The 12225-nt window shown below is 39.7% G+C and overlaps 1 protein-coding gene across 4 annotated transcripts in view; it reads right to left on the bottom strand.

Annotated features, from left to right (window-relative positions):
- The window catches only part of LOC127631484 (cell adhesion molecule 2-like), a 370436-nt gene that overhangs the window by 48500 nt on the left and 309711 nt on the right, over window positions 1-12225 (bottom strand). For all 4 annotated transcript variants that reach the window (XM_052109617.1, XM_052109616.1, XM_052109619.1 and 1 more), the window contains 2 exons: window positions 11131-11283; window positions 10435-10572 (listed from right to left, as the gene is read on the bottom strand). In XM_052109617.1, coding sequence (XP_051965577.1) covers window positions 10435-10572; window positions 11131-11283 — 291 coding nt within the window. The remainder of the gene's footprint in view (window positions 1-10434; window positions 10573-11130; window positions 11284-12225) is intronic.

Genomic DNA, 12225 nt, shown 5'->3' with positions numbered 1-12225 from the left:
TGATGGGCAATTAAAATGCTTTCGATCACTTTAACAGTCAGGGATTTTTCTGTTTTGAAATAGTTTGCCGGCCACCAAAACCAAATTTCGGACAGCTGAAGCAAATTTAGTGATGTTCATCCCTATGCTTTATAATCACTAAATATGTATCTGGCATCAAGGCCTGAATGCAATTAATAAGCTTTTCTTTTATATTAAACAATTATAATTTATTTATGTAATTTAATTACGTAATCTTGTCATTAAATGAGACTATATCTTTGCATTGACCAGGCAGCCAAGATGTTTACTGTATAAAAATGAAAGTAAAAGCTTATGTACTTTATTAAATAAGTTTGATTAAATGAACAAGCAATCACTAGAAGTAATCAGTTTTCATATGTCAGAATTGAATTAGATGTAAACAGGGTTTATTAAACTAAACAGCTGCAGATAAAGAACTATTGCCAAAAAAAGAACTAAGACTTGACTTGGACTTGTGAACAAAGACTTGAGACTTGACTTGGACTCCACCTCAGGGACTTGTGAACATGTCTGAATTATGCATTACAATTGTGAGTCATCCATATGGTCATCCAAAATAGTAAAATTAAGCTTTAAAAATATAAACACACTATACAATTTTTATACATGCAGTTGCAATCTTAAAGGGATTGTTCACTTAAAAATTCAAATGCCGTCAATATTTACTCACCCTCATGCTATTGTAAACCTGTATGACTTTCCCCCCTGTGTAATACTAAAGGAGATTTTAGCCAGAATGTTAGCCTAAGTCATCATTATCTTTTTCATTTTTATAGAAAGATCCCTTTGTGTTATTTCTACCTGCTCTAACCCTTGAACATGATTTTCGTTGTTGTAACTGGTTGAATCAGCCATATGAACTAAAAGTTTTGACTTGCATAAAACCAGTTAACCAGGTTACCTGACATTTTTTACAGTTATGTAACATAATATTTTTACAATGCATCAGGGACTATAATCTTGTTAGGGGAGTTGGGATTATATAGGGAAAGCATGGTGGATAAGGGTTACTTCTATAGACTTCAGACTGTATAGTATAACTTTATGTAGACCAGGGGTTTTCAAACATTCTGATGTCAAGGACCACCAAATTTGATAATTCCTTTGTGAGGGACCCCTGTGTGTGAAAAGTATACATGATAATATGAAAACCTTTTACATGACATAATTTACTTTTGTATCATCATTGTATTACAGCCAAAAGAAAATATACTGTATATGAAATTATAATAAAATAAATAATAAATAAATAATACTGTTTATTTATTATCTGAAAAATATTTACTTTTATTAAGTTGACTGCCTCTCTTATGCTGGTATAATGTTAGACGTATAAACCTGAGGAGAGACATTGTCAAATCAATAAAAACAATATTATATAATACAAATTATGTTTTATTTTAAATATTTGTACAGTGAAATACACTACATAAATACTTTTATGAGAGTATACAATAAAACAACAAATATTGTTTTAAAGCAGCTCTACTGAAAATAATGAAATACAACACTTATTTCTTACAAATAATATATATTTGATTTTAAATGTATGAAATTATATGCCAATTTATTTATGTTTCTGTTTTAATTTCTTACTATGGCTTACAATACAATTCATATTTGTGATTAAACAAATGATTTCAGAATGAACATTTTGTACACTTTTTTTTCTCTGTATTTTTTTGTGGCCTGCCTAGCACCCCCTTGCAGCCCCTTAGGGGTCCCTGGACCCCAGTTTGAATAGTTTTTAGACATGGTACCACGGTATGGGTTTTTGGGCATGCACCATGTTAATGCCATTGGAGTACCGTAAGTACCTTATTCTAAGGTATTTCTATGTTCATCAATATACCAATATATTTTGAAATACCATGGCATTACCATCTGTTGCCATCATGTGTTAAAATTGTAATTAATGATGTTATTAAAAACTTAAGATATATGTTAGTTTTAAACTTTATGCTTTCATACATCAACAGCAGTTAACACATAGGATTCTTGTGTACATAACACAAATAATCTCATCAGTTACACAACACACTTTTCAAGCAAAGCATTTTACAAAATAAGTTACATTTCAGTTATGAAAGCAATTAATATAATGTCCAAAATTACAAGACACTATTTATTTAGAGACTTTTTGGTAGTCAAACATTAATGAAATATGCCCATAGTTCCCCTTCTGTCACTCACTCGACGTTGTGTCGATATAGTGACACTAGGGGTCTCTCTTAAAAGCCTCGGTTACCTCTTATCTTTGAGAAAAGGCCAATGAGAATTGGTGAACAGAATTTGCATGCCCCTCCCCCGGACATACAGGTATAAAAGGAGGGAAGCGTGCGAATGTTCAGACAGATTTTTTCTGTAAACCCATTGCTGTTCCACTTCTATAGATCATACACTGTTGGAGATATGGGCTTTTTATATCATCAGCTTTTCTGTACTTGGGTGCTTCGACAGCCCTTCTAAAAGATTATATATATCTGAAAGAGTGCATTTCTCTAAAAGAATACACACATTGGCGTTGAACGTCTTTTTAAAGACGTATCTTTCTCAAGATTCCCTTCTGTATTTGTGTCATTCCTGGATGCAGTCGTTACCTCTCCGCATCTGACAGCCATGGGTGCTGACACACATGCCTCACATGTCTGGACAGTGATCACACTGAGGCAGTGTTTGTGGATGGTTCATGTTCTCACTGCGAGAACATGACCAATGGCCATGTTGCGGTCGCAGCTTTAATTCTTCCGGGGGAAAGCCACTCTGAAACCCCTGGCAGCTCCGCCCCAGCCCGAGCCCAGCTCTTAGCCCCCTGTCACTCCCCCGTCTCTCGAACCACCTCTGGGACCCGGAAGGCTCCCAAACACTTGACCCTCACCCATTCCTGACATCACTTATTCAGCCCTTGGACAAACCTCTGTTTTCTCCGGGCAGGAGTCCCCCTACAGCAGGTGTTCAGATGTGTCTTAGTTACTACAGACACCTCCCAGTCAAGCTGGGGCGCCGTGTGAAATGGGCACGCAGCCGCCGGCTCCTGGATAGGGCTACGGCTGGGTTGGCACATCAACTGCCTAGAGTTGCTGGCTGTATTACTTGCCCTGTGCAGATTCCTACCGCTGATCCACGGCAAGCACGTATTGGTCCGTATTGGTCGCTCAGACAACACAGCGACAGCAGCATATATACATTTCCAAGGTGGCATTCAATCACGTTGCATGTCGCAACTCGCCCGACATCTCCTCCTTTGGAGTCAGCAGCGGCTGAGGTCGCTGTGCGCCACTCACATCCCGGGCAACCTCGACGCCACAGTGGACAAGCTGTAATGGCAGGTAACGCTCAGCGGAGAGTGAAGACTCCATCCTCACATGGTCCAGCTGATTTGGGGTTGATTCAGCAGAGCACAGGTAGAACTGTTTGCCTCCCAAGAATCCACCCACTGCCCGCTCTGGTAGTCTTTGACGGAAACCCCCCTCGGCATAGATGCACTGACACACAGCTGGCCCAGGGGGCTGTGCAAGTATTCATTTCCCCCAGTAAGCCTTCTTGCACATGTCCTGTGCAAGGTCAGGGAGGATGAGGAACAAGTGGCCGCTTACTGGCTCTCGGATCTCACGCTCCTTGTGACAGCACCTCCCTGGCGGATTCCCCTGAGGAAGGACCTTCTTTCTCAGGGACGGGGTATCCTCTGGCATCCGCAGACTGGACCTCTGAAACCTCCACCTCTGGCCCTTGGACAGGATGTGGACGATCTATGCGGTCTATCACCAGCCATCGTAGACACAATCACTCAAGCCAGAGCTCCCTCTAACAGGAAGCTTTATGCCCTAAAGTGGCTTTTATTCACAAATTGTTCATGATTTGAAGACCCACAGATGTGCACAGTCAGGTCAATGCTCTCATTCTTGCAGGAGAGGCTGGAGGGGCGGCTGTCCCCCTCCACCTTGAAGGATTATGTAGCCACCATAGTGGCTCACCATGACGCAATGGACAGTAAGTTGTTAGGGAAGATCGACCTGATCATCAGGTTTCTTAGAGGCACCTGTTCCGGCCATGCCTGTTCCCCTCATGGGATCTCTCCGTGGTCCTTTCGGGCCTTCGGAGACCACCGTTTGAGCCGCTAGAGTGGTCGAACTAAAATCCTTCTCCTTGAAGACAGACCTCCTAATCGCACTCACTTCCATCAAGAGGGATGGGGACCTGCAAGCTTTCTCTGTCAGCGGCACTTGCCTGGAGTTCAGTCAGGAAAATTCTCACGTCATCCTGAGACGCCGACCGGGCTAAGCGCCCAAGGTTCCTATGACTCCCTTCAGGGATCAGGTAGTGAACCTGCTGACCCAGCCTTAGCGTTGCTATGTCTGGTGTGTTAGACGCTCTGAGCAGCTCTTTGTCTGCTTTGGTGGACAACGGAAAGGGAATGCTGTCTCCAAACAGAGGCTTGCCCACTGGATCATGGACGCCATTGAGTTGGCCTACCAGACTCAGGCCATGCCCTCCCTCTTGCGGGTTCGAGCACACTCTATGAGGAGTGTGACATCCTCGTGGGCACTGGCCAATGGCACCTCCCTAGCAGACATCTGCAGAGCGGCGAGCTGGGCAACACCCAATACATTTGCAAGATTTTATAATCTCTGGGTTGAGCTGGTCTTGTCCCGTGTTTTGTCAGGTATGAACACGTGGAATTCAGTAATACCGAACAGTTGGCTGGGTTTATCGCTTGCACGTAGCGCCTTTCCCCTCTCCTGAAGTGAAGACGTGCGCTCCACTCACCCAGTCAAGTTCACAAGTCATGGACCCTGGATGTCCTTCCTCCCTAGCCCTCTAGCTCCGAAGTCAGCGGAGGAGTTTGCAGCCAGACCCACTTTTTGCCTGTATTGCCTGTATAGGAACAGGTGCTCCACAGGTACTGATTACTCCGATAACCCCCTGTGATGTATTTTTGTGCAGTCTGATGCACCTGCTATTTTTGCATGCAGCAGCTTGCTTCACCTGCATCAGCAGTCCACGTAACATGGTTCAGTTTTGTGGCTTTTTTATATAGGGACCCCTTGTGTCACTACATCGACACAACGCCAGGATCTTGAGCAGTGGCAAGACAAGATATGCTGGATAGCCTCTGTTTGCTTTTTCACCACGAGAACTGCTGGGTGAAGTCCTCAGCAGTGTCGCCGAAAAGTCCAATCTGGGAGATGGGCCTCATCTCAACCAGATTCAGCTACAGGTGGTGCTCCTGAACCACCAAGGTGGACATCGCCTGCCCGAGTACACGTGCCGTGACCTTCGTCGCCCAGAGGTCATTGAATAAAACAGTGACATTTTGTTAGCTTTTTTAATAATACTGACCTCTGATGTAGAGAGTGTTAAATTGTATAATAAATTAACAGGAAAGTAGAGATGATAAAATAATTTATAATTCTGCTTAGCCTTTATCATGTTTTTCTAATCTGATATCTGATATAAAAGTATCAACATTTGCAGAGCAATACTTCAGCAGAACATTCCACCAATAACAAACTTCAGAAAATTGGGCATCATGCATGAGAATGAGAACACAGCTATTTCTTGGCTTAAAAGATACAAGAACTAAATCAATGTGGAACATTGTATCTCAAAAGGAGGACAATGTGGCCCCCCATGTGCTACTTAAAGAAATAATTCACACAAAATGAAAATGTTCTTATTATTTACTCACCCTCATGCCATCTGTCTATGACACAAATTAAGATTTTTAGAAGAATATTTCAGCGCTGTAGGTCCATTCAATATAAGTGAATGGTGACAAGAACTTTGAAGCTCCATAAGCACATAAAGGCAGCATAAATTTAATCCATGTCTTCTGAACTGATATGACAGGTGTTAGTGAGAAACAGATCAATATTTAAGTCCTTTTTTGCTAAAAATTCTTCTCTCTGCCCAGTAGGTGGCGATATGCACGAAGAATGTGAATCACCAAAAACACAAGCAGTGAAATTTAAAGTGGAGATTTACTGAGCAGGGAGGATAATTAATAGTAAAAAAGGAATTTAATATTGATCTGTTTCTCACCCCATCTATCGTATCACTTCTGAAGACATGGATTAAATCACTGGATGCACATGGATTCAACTACTTGTATACTGATTTATGTGATTTGTGGAGCTTCAATATTTTAACACCGATTCACTTTCATTGTATGGAAAAAAGAGGTGAGATATTCTTCTAAAAATCTTAATTTGTGTTCTGCAGAAGAAAGACAGTCATACACATTCAGGATGGCATAAAGGTGAGTAAATGATGAGAAAATGTACATTTTTGGGTGAATTATTCCTTTTTAAGCGTGATGTAGCCCCTGTACCAAACCACATTTCCCATGCCTGCTCCACCTCCTCATTTGTGCAGGACATGATGTGCCAAGTGATCCTGTGATCTTATTTAGCATTTTTTTGCATTCCTTGCATTGTTTGAACATGTTTTATGCACAACAATAACGCTCTGTCGGCATTAAGGGAAATATAGACCCTACACATAAACTGATTTTAATGCAATTGTTTCATACATTATGATTTAAAATGATGATCAGCGTATTGAAAATAACTTTTTAATCTTTTAATTTCTGTTATCATGTCTCCATTTTATTTTTTGGAATCAGATTCATGTAGTGTTATCATAGATAAGTGATGTATTTTAAAAGATGGCATACAGTGGTCATTATAATGGGGGATAGGTTTTGCAACTCTGTGCTCAATACTCAATACTCATGAGTACTTTTAAATGAGCTACTCTTTTACTCTTACTTGAGTAGTTTATAGGACAGCTAATTTTACTCTACTCCCACTACTTTTTTGGGAAGTAACAGTATTTCTACTTGAGCATTATTTTTCAGTACTCTTTCCACCCCTGTTTGTAAGTAAAATAGCATAATTAACAAGAAAACAATGGAGAACGGGACTTGTTATTATTGTTAATAATTATTCTTAGATTTTAATTACTGTCCTTTTCCTTCTTAATGACCTGTACAAAACATTTCTGTGGTGGGACCATGGTATGAGTGGTATCAGATGGTAATACAATGATACTGAATGATTACCATCTTTACATGGTACTTTAGAGTAATACAATGGTATTATCACAGTACATGTCCCAAAAAACCATGGTATGACAGTGATACCAAAAAATAATTGTAATACTTTTATAATTACAAAAGATATATACAACAACAACAACAATTTACATGTATATAGTGCTTTTCTAGGCACTCAAAGCGCTTTACATAGTATAGGGGGAATCTCCTCAACCACCACCAGTGTGCAGCATCCACCTGGATGATGCGACGGCAGCCATAGTGCGCCAGAACGCCCACCACACACCAGCTATTGGTGGAGAGGAGATGGTAGAGTGATGTAGCCAATTTAGGGATGGAGATTATTAGGAGGCCATGATAGATAGGGGCCAATGGGGGGAATTTGGCTAGGATACCGGGGTTAAACCCCTACTCTTTACGAGAAGTGCCCTAGGGATTTTTAATGACCACAGAGAGTCAGGACCTCGGTTTAACGTCCCATCCGAAAGATGGTAATATAAAGAAATATAGAGAGAGCTAACCTATCTCATGCTCGTAATGTATATATACTGTATTCAAAAAAAAAAAAAAACAGTACATAAGATTTATGAGATTCTGTGTGAATATGAGACCCTCCTGGTGCTCAATATGAGGAATGTCTGGTATTTAATTTCATATACAGCAGCTGGTGTTTGAATAAAAACAAAACAAAAACAAAAAAATGTGTGAATGCTAATTGATGTGTGATATCTGGTCAGTGGCATCAAAGTTGGATATCGTGATTGGTAAGGCAGCTGAAAGCTTAGCCCTCTCCCTCTCTTCCCCTGGTCTGATCCTATCCAGAAATATCAACACCAGTGTCAGTCAAACGCTCCCTTTGCATTGCCTGCAGCATTGTCGAGCTCCTCTAGATGCATCACATCATCTGATGCTTCAGAAAGATTGATCACTTTTTTTGCAGCTGAACTGCAAAGAAATGTTTTATCCATTTTTAGGTAAAGATATCAAAACCATCTGATTATTGTGTAGGAAAACATCTAGTGCCTCTAATGCAGCAATTATGTATTTGCAGAAGGGCCAATATCAATAATACACACTTGCGCAAATTACTTTTATTTATTTTTATCACATCATGGAGTTCATGTCCATGTTGTTTATCTCATTTAGTAAGAGGACTGCAGACGATATCTGGACGATATCCAGGCCTCTCTAACAGCGACTCGGGCCATCAATCAGCCCCACCAAATCAGCTGACAGGGGCTACTGCCTGATACACGCAAGTCTCAATAATACACACTTGTGTGAATAATTTTTATTTTGTTTGATCAGATTTCTGAGTTGATGTTGTTTATCTCATTTAGTCAGAAGAACTGCAGATGAGTGCAACTGCTCTTTCTCACCCGCCTCCAGAACAGACCTAAGTAACTGGTGTCTAGGTAAAAATCTGCCAGTGAAAATCCCTGACATTTTTACGCAACTCAAAGTCTCATTAATGTTCTTGTCCCTTGAAATGCTCAGGTCCCTACTTCAATGCAGATCTATGCAATTTTTTTTGTGGCTATTTTACGTCTGATATCAGAACCATGTTACTATACCTACATTTCTGCAAAATAATTTGAATGGCTTATTGTACGTATTGGAGTAGTTTGCTGGTGAAATTTACACTCACTGTGCTAAAACAACAATGATTTTTATTCCCTTCACACTATTCACACTAAATCAGCAGATTATGAGTTCATAAACACTCACTTTTTGCTCAGGTCCTCACACAATGCTATCTTAGGTGTGCTCACATATATGCTTTAGTTACAGTAAAACATCCTGCACTTCAAGTTCTATTTCTTTCAACAGGACCCAATCCAGTAGGATTCATATCTCCGACCCCGCTAAAGAGAGCGGTATCTTGCGGTGTTACATATTCTGTTTGGGCTGCCAAGCTGGTCTCTAGAAGCCAATCCAATCCTTCTCACGAGAACAGATCACAGGCTGAGATTTCTTTGAATCGGGTGACAGGCAGTCTGGCTGTGATGCTAAGTTCCAGTGTGTCACTGGCCTTTTGGTATGGGTTACGTAAATACCATCTCTGAATCAGGCCTGTCTAACAGCGTCTAGAGCCTTCAATCACCCCCACCAAATCAGCCGACTGGGGCTTCTGTAAGCCTAAATCCACCTAAATCATACTGTATTTGAAAATCTCAGGAGTATTAGTTTATGTTTGGATTAACTGAGTTTTGCCATTCTACATCAGGGCTATTCAACTATGTGAGTCCTTAAAACCTTAATCAAATACAACTGAACTAGCTAATCAAGGTCTACTTGAAAATTACAGGCAGGTGTGTTTGATTAGGGATGGAAATAAACTCTGCAGGTAGTTAGCACTCTAGCACTAGGGTTGAATAACCCTGCATTATCAAACAACAGGTCAATTCAAAGACTTACGACAAAGTGATTTAGATTGTGGTGCAGAACTGTTTACCCTGACAATTCCTTTGCTATAGCTTTAAAGGTGAAATTTTTTATTTTGCACTTTTGGTGGCACCTAATAGAATTGTACAATAATAAATAACATGTAAAAAATGAACACAATCATGTCACTGTAGTAAGGAATTTTCCAAACAAAGGAGCATTTCAAACTTGAAGTCCTATCTCCACATTTTTGTGAGTCTCAGTCAGCAGGGGGCAGTAAGCGCAGCCTCAGCTGTACAATCACCATGCAGCTGTACAGATAACAAAACAACAGCGGATTAAAGACAGCTGGATGGAGCAGAGTGCAGGGACCTCAAGGCGCAAGTTTCGAATTACATTTAACTGGACACAGTGTCCCAAAAACGTGACATTTATGGCTAGAAATGCTGAAAACCAGTGAAATGCAATGCAACAAAAATGTCTGTCTGACATACAGACGAAATGCAAGAATGCGTCCTGTGACTTAAGTCTACCTTGGAGACTCAGATGTAAAATGGACTGCTATGGACTTTAGGCAAGTGGCTTGTGTATAAATAAAACAAACAATATATTTTCTCTAAGCCCACTTTTGTATCGTCTAATCAACGTTTTACTCATCTGCCAGAATAATCTAATGTCTATCTGAATTATAATATTTTACTATTACTTGTAGTTGTTTCTGCACATTAAACTGCAAAATAAGTATTTTAACATTTTGAAAAAATAAAAATAAAAATCACATCTAAGGCCCAGGATTTTGGAAGTTATGTCATGTAAAATGGTTTGGAAAGAGCTGAAGTATTCATGAAGGTGCTGGTATAAAAATGCACATTACACACCATCCTACAGTATGTCCCACTTTCATACTAACAAAATGAAGCATTCACTGCAGAGGATCAGCTCTAGGCGATCCAGAGGGATTTGTTTACCTTGCACCTCCTTGTCGTTTCTGAACCATCGGATGTCGGCAGCAGGTTTGCTGCCAGATGTGGTGCATGTCAGTGTGACATCCTCTCCCTCTAGGGCTGGTCTTGAGAGGCCTGTAATTTCTGGTTTTGCTGGAACACCTGAGATACAAACAGGACCTGAGGATTTTAATCAAACGCTATTCTGTAAAGCTACTTTAAAACAAAATGATTTGTAGAGCATGCTTAACAAACAAGACTTGACTTGCTGCTATACATTGTGACATATAATGCTGTAATACATTTTGCAATAATTTTGCTACTTAATTAAGAAAGCCCTCAATTTTATCCATATTTACAGTATATCATGGTCAAATATAATTTCTCACTACATGTGTTTTGGTTTTTTAGAAAATTGTAGAGGCACTTTCAGGCCAAGCCAATAAAGAGAGCATATAAATAGTCTGGTACTGCGTGAATGAATCTATAGGTTTTTCAAGGTAGGGCTGATAATACAGCATACAGTCACAATGACACATCTAATGGCTCTAACTGCCTTAAAATACTCTTAATTTGCATCTATCCCTGTGCTGTCAAACTGAAAGAAGAGAACAAGAGCATGTGAAAAGAACACACTGACCTCAGATCAGTGATAGGTGTGTTGACCTTAAAGCCATAGATTGATGTGGATGATGGAGACTGATCTATGGGAGGTCTTACCTAGAACTGTGAGGAAGGCCTTGGAAGTCTTGACAGGCATGGTGAAGAGCGAGCATGTGTACTGTCCTTCATCTGACAGAGTCACGTCACTGATACTGATGGTCAGCTCCTTCCATGAGGCTCGAACCAGTTCAATCCGGTTGTCCCTTAATGCTAAGATAGAAAGACTTATAATTAATGATCAAACACAAAGTTAAACATTTATTTTGGAGAAGACATCATTAATTGGGCATTCGAATTGCATGACTTTGAATGTTTACCCCAAACAAAACAAAAGTATCATGGCAGTAAAATGGTATAGTGATAATAGCAGATGGTAATACCAAGATACTTTTTTTTAATGTATTTTTTTTCTCCCCTTTTTCACCCCAATTTGGATTGCCCAATTCCCAATGTGCTCTAGGTTCTCATGGTAACGTAGTGGCTTGCCTCAATGCGGGTGGCGGAGGACGAATCTCCGTTGCCTCCGCATCTGATTTTATCACATGGCTTGTTGAGCGCACGCGACACAAAGGCCTTCATCAGGGCCAAAAGAAAAGTTCTGGTACTTTTCTCCATTTGGTACTGTCCAAGAAACATTGTATTACTATGGTACATGCAGGGTTGGGGATAACAGAATAAATGTAACTTGATTACATATTTAAAATACAAAATATAAGTAACTGTATTCCACTACATTTACAATTTAAATAATTGGTAATTAGAATACAGTTACATTCAAAAAGTATTTTGATTACTGAAGAGATTACTTTGCATTTTATTGTAATTTGTTTCATTTAATATTTAGTCCTTTCAGATGGAAAATATTTATACATATAAATGATGCGATCCATCATCTGAAGTGCATTTGAACAGCGGTGAAATACTTTCTTATGATGTGTTACATTCATATGAGCAGACAGAGAAGTAAGTTTGGAGTAAGTTTGTAGCAGAAGAAATAGAAATAAACCTTGTGTAAATTGTCAGCTTTATGCTAAGCTAAAATGCTATTTCCACATGTTACCACACATATTTTTTTATCAAGAAAATTCACGTTGGATCATAATTTCAATTTTTTTCTAGTACGATGTTTGATATTAGGGCAAAAATCGTATT

Source organism: Xyrauchen texanus, chromosome 38, assembly GCF_025860055.1.
Source record: "Xyrauchen texanus isolate HMW12.3.18 chromosome 38, RBS_HiC_50CHRs, whole genome shotgun sequence".
In the NCBI taxonomy this organism is placed as follows: domain Eukaryota; kingdom Metazoa; phylum Chordata; class Actinopteri; order Cypriniformes; family Catostomidae; genus Xyrauchen; species Xyrauchen texanus.
The sequence above is the reverse complement of the archived record's forward strand: the minus strand, read 5'-3'. Positions and strand labels throughout refer to the sequence as shown.